The following is a 4,531-nucleotide window of genomic DNA, read 5'->3' as shown; positions in this document are numbered from 1 at the left end:
GCAGACCATCAACATCAACCCATTTAGCTTCAATTCCTGGATAAATGGAAACTGGGTAGACAAAACATGCAAGAAAATACAGAAAACTAAACTACTGGGAAGCCAAATTTAAGGACCAGAGGTCAGTTGTTGATCACATTGAAAAAATTCGAAACAGGATTCTTCCTATCACTGGCCTTAACAAGACAAACACATGGGGAAGTTGAACTAGAAGATCCAAAGCTATCATTGGAAGTCTGGATTCAGTCATATGTCTATGGTTTAAGCACCTCGTGGATGTATAAAACACAGTAATAGGAATCTGCAAGTAGGTGGATAATCGTTATGCAGAAGATGGTGTATTTAAACAAGTTGGCGGCATATCAAATTCAAGCTTATTGGAGAAATTGCATATTTTGACCACTGCTGTGCGTCTATTTTGGTGTCAACATTTGTCTAACCTTTATCATTATTAGCACCAAAACATGTGGGACCATTTGCAATCTCTAGCTATTCTTCTATAGAAAAACTTCAAATACTGTCAAGTATTTGATCTCAAGTCTCTGCCTAAAATGACTTGGTTTGAGCCACAAAGACCAACAGGTTTTAGTAGAGAAAATGGTACGCACCATTAATACTGGTGCATTTGCTGGATTCTTTCCCTGATGGCATGTTCAGTCTTTCTCCAAGACTATACTATCGCTCTCACATAAATGCATAGATTGTGATGGATGCTGGTTTTGACACGTCGACCTTTCAGATTGAACGCAGAATTCTCACATGACCCTAAGTCTCTGTTGAATAAGACGGATGTGTTTGACAATACATTCTTGCAAGATTTAGTGAGTTGCTATGAGGGAAGCAACCTGTACGGAAGGAATGTAGAAGGCGATTCTAATACAACCCGTGAAGGATGGAATACACTAAATCTGAACAGATTTTAAAACACTAGGCATCATATACTTAATAAACTGGGCATCATACATTTAAAAAAAAATTAAAACTCATTGTAATTAGACACGTTAAATGAAAACAAAATGCTTTCTAAAATCGGCTTAAAATATCAAATGTGTTTGATATTCTCTGACTGGATGGAATCATAGTCTGGAGCTCAACGAAATTGGAGTCTGCACCCAAAATGCGATTTTCTGTGAAATCAATCAATCCCTGAATGTCCAAAATCAGCTGACTGGCTCCAACTTTGGGCAACTAGCATCAACTCTTCCAGACGGTTAATTGGGATAAAAATCGACTTAAAAATTGTGCAGTGCATTCCAGCCTTTAAACAGACCAGAATCACCCATGTTTTTTACTATGCCAAAGTTAGTACCAGTTAATTCTAAAAGAGCCTAATGACAAGCTGATTTCATGAACACAAAGGAAAAAGGCCTGCAACATGGTTCACATGGAAAGGACAAGAGTGGTTGGACATACTTCACAGCACACATACACACTATAAATTATTTGTCTTTTGGGGGGCATGGTGTGGATTTGGTTCCCATTTGAGGAATTGGTGACGAAATGGATCTTGGGGGAATTAAGAAATGGCAAAGGTATAAGGTCCTCTAGAAGGTACCAAAACCAATACCAGCCTATTTTAAAAACAACACAAATCAAGAAAAAAAACAAGGTCGACCCTCCTATTGCCGCCAAAAAAAGCAGGATTCTCCTGCGAGATTTAATCTGTGCCTTTAGGCCCTCCTTGGAACATGATCAAAAATTCATGTCCAACAAAACCTGCATACATTTATTCACAAATGTAAAACTCCAGCCTGCACTTCATAAGGGCCAGATGCAGCAGGCCGAGAATTTCCAATGCCGTTTATAAATCGGACTCATTTCATGAGTACAGTACAAAGTAGGATTTCAAGGTAAATGCACATCTCGTCAGTAAAGCCGGTCCCATGATTAGTAGTAAATCGCCATCACCTGCTTTCAGATGGAGCGGCATTTAATACACAGAGCCGTAGTTCACTGACAATTAGGCAATATCGCGTTCATAATCGCAGATGAATCGCATTCGATTATGAACGCGATATCGCCTAGCTTGTCAGTGAACTACGGCTCTGTGTATTAAATGCCGAAATCATCAAGAACTTTCAGGGTAACAATATATTGGTTTCTGGGATGTGTAATTAGTTAAAATAGTGATATATTGCAATAAAATTGTACAAAAGTAAAAATGTTAAATGCATAATGAGCAGCTCTAAATGTGTGCTCTGCCATTAATTGAAAGAGAAAATATAACAATGATTAAATGAACAGTGAAAGCAACAGATATTTGGTACAATACATTTTAACATGCATAACTAACCATGAACATGACTAAAAGAGGACAGATAATGTATAACTAAAGCTTTATGCTGAGCACTGCATGAAAAAAACTAAACAGGAAAACAGGTCTCACTGCATCCACTTCTTGGACTTGGAGAAAGTGTTAACAGCAGTATGAACTGACCGCAATATCTATGGACTTTTAAGGTAATCAGCTATCTTAGCTGGTTCTTTTTATTTTATTTGAATATCCATTTTTATTTAATTTGAATATCCATATGTTAGTGATAAGAACAATGACAACTTTTAGATATCAATTTGTGTATGCAACAGACATCGGTTATGCTCATCTTTGATAGCTCCTTTGAAGCCATCTTTAGTAAAAAAGTGCCATATATTTAATGAAACACATACATAAGACCTGAACTGGAAGCGATGCAACCTGTTTTTAGAAAACAAAAAAATACAACCTGCATTTTATGCAATTAAAATGCAGGTATCAGCAAGTACTAAAAATGAAAGTACCTGTATTGTATTCATTCTTGGAATCCCTATCATGAACTAACGTGAACTGAATGTGTATGAGTGTGCGGTCTGACCTGGGTTGAAGAGGATGATGGCTCTCAGGCAGCCCAACTCTGTTTTATCCATCTGCATGTCCCTCATCTTGCTCACCAGCTCCGTCAGCACCCTGATGCCATTAAAATGAGGGCAGGAAGGAGCGAGGGATGAAATGCAGTAAAAAGAAGATTCAGGTTAATATCCGAAGTACGACAAATCACAATGAGGCAATAGAAAAAAGCTCTGTGGAGCTGTTTTCATAGCCTCTACAAAATATATTCAAAACACATCTTAAAAATCCCTGGTAATGTAACACCCTTCAGATTTCATCTTAACAGGACAAAAAGAACAATCAGAAATTAACGTTTTAAAAACATAGCATGCCACATAAAACATCAGTCACTCTTGTTAACCTGCAAGTCCAAGCAACGCACTCAATCACACAGACACAAGGTCAGTTTGGTCTTTACCGGCCCCAAACAGCCCCAGACATAATTTAATCCAAAATAAACTGTCTCAAGCTACAGGCTTTCCTGACTGCTGCTGTGTGTTCATGGCGTGTGGCGGAGTGTCATTACCTGTCAAATATGGCCCCAACCTCTGCATTGTGCGCACTCTCCCTGTGTGTTCAATCACAATGTGTTATTAAAATGTCATTTTACATTTCATTGTTATATAATGTCTCCCCGCTCCAGAAAGGCCCAGGCAGAGACGTTAAGACTCCACGTATGTTGGCGGTAGGCCCAGTTCAAAGAGTAACAAGCTACAGGCTCTTGTTGAAAGGAAGGCAGACGGATCATGGGTTGGCAGCAGCAAAGCTTGAAATGACAATTCCCAGCACACAACAAATACAATATGATATGAACAAAGAAATATTTGACAGGATAAACCCAGGGCTCAACAATAAACATATACACTTTAACTTGTTCTTGTACATGTCATGTAAAAAATGTACGTGTTTAAAGGAACACTCCACTATTTTTGAAAATAGGCTCATTTTCCAACTCCCCTAGAGTTAAACAGTTGAGTTTTACCGTTTTCGAATCCATTCAGCCGATCTCCGGGTCTGGCGGTAGCACTTTTAGCTGTAGCTTAGCATAGATCATTGAATCTGATTAGACCGTTAGCATCTCGCTCAAAAATGACCAAAGAGTTTCTATATTTTTCCTATTTAAAACTTGACTCTTCTGTAGTTACATCGTGTACTAAGACCGACGGAAAATGAAAAGTTGCAATTTTCTAGGCCGATATGGCTAGGAACTATACTCTCATTCCGGGGTAATAATAAAGGAACTTTGCTGCCGTACCATGGGTGCAGCAGGCGCAATGATATTACGCAGCCATATCGGCCTAGAAAATCACAACTTTTAATTTTGGAGTGGGCGGGATTATTCACATGTCGTTATAGTTGCGCCGCCTCTACTGCCGCAACTCCTGAAGAACTTTTTCGTTCCGCGTCACCCCATCAAGCTCGCTGGATCCGTTCCTCTGCTATCAACGAGATGAACGTCTGGTTGAGTGCAGTGTAGAGAGTAACACGACCCCTCCTCCTCCTGTTGGTGCGAGCGAGCTGTCAGTCATGTGTGTGTGTAGGATGGCTTCCCCTGGAACTTACGCGATCAGCAACCAGCCGTTTTTTTTGTCTTATTGCAAGCAACTCGTCTCTGTTCTGGACTTGCACAAACTGCGTTGCAATGCAATCGTTTTCCAAAATGTA

General features: G+C 39.4%; 1 protein-coding gene across 1 annotated transcript in view; it reads right to left on the bottom strand.

The window, feature by feature from the left end:
• Nucleotides 1–2,814: 2,814 nt before the first annotated feature.
• The window catches only part of LOC107694154 (retinoic acid receptor RXR-beta-A-like), a 20,022-nt gene continuing 18,305 nt past the window's right edge, over nt 2,815–4,531 (bottom strand). The window contains exons 11-12 of the mRNA XM_016493761.1: nt 3,393–3,434; nt 2,815–2,944 (exon numbers count right to left, since the gene is read on the bottom strand). Coding sequence (XP_016349247.1) covers nt 2,815–2,944; nt 3,393–3,434 — 172 coding nt within the window. The remainder of the gene's footprint in view (nt 2,945–3,392; nt 3,435–4,531) is intronic.

Source organism: Sinocyclocheilus anshuiensis, unplaced genomic scaffold (assembly GCF_001515605.1).
Source record: "Sinocyclocheilus anshuiensis isolate Anshui unplaced genomic scaffold, SAMN03320099.WGS_v1.1 scaffold1110, whole genome shotgun sequence".
In the NCBI taxonomy this organism is placed as follows: domain Eukaryota; kingdom Metazoa; phylum Chordata; class Actinopteri; order Cypriniformes; family Cyprinidae; genus Sinocyclocheilus; species Sinocyclocheilus anshuiensis.
This window is presented reverse-complemented; position numbering and strand designations above follow the sequence as displayed.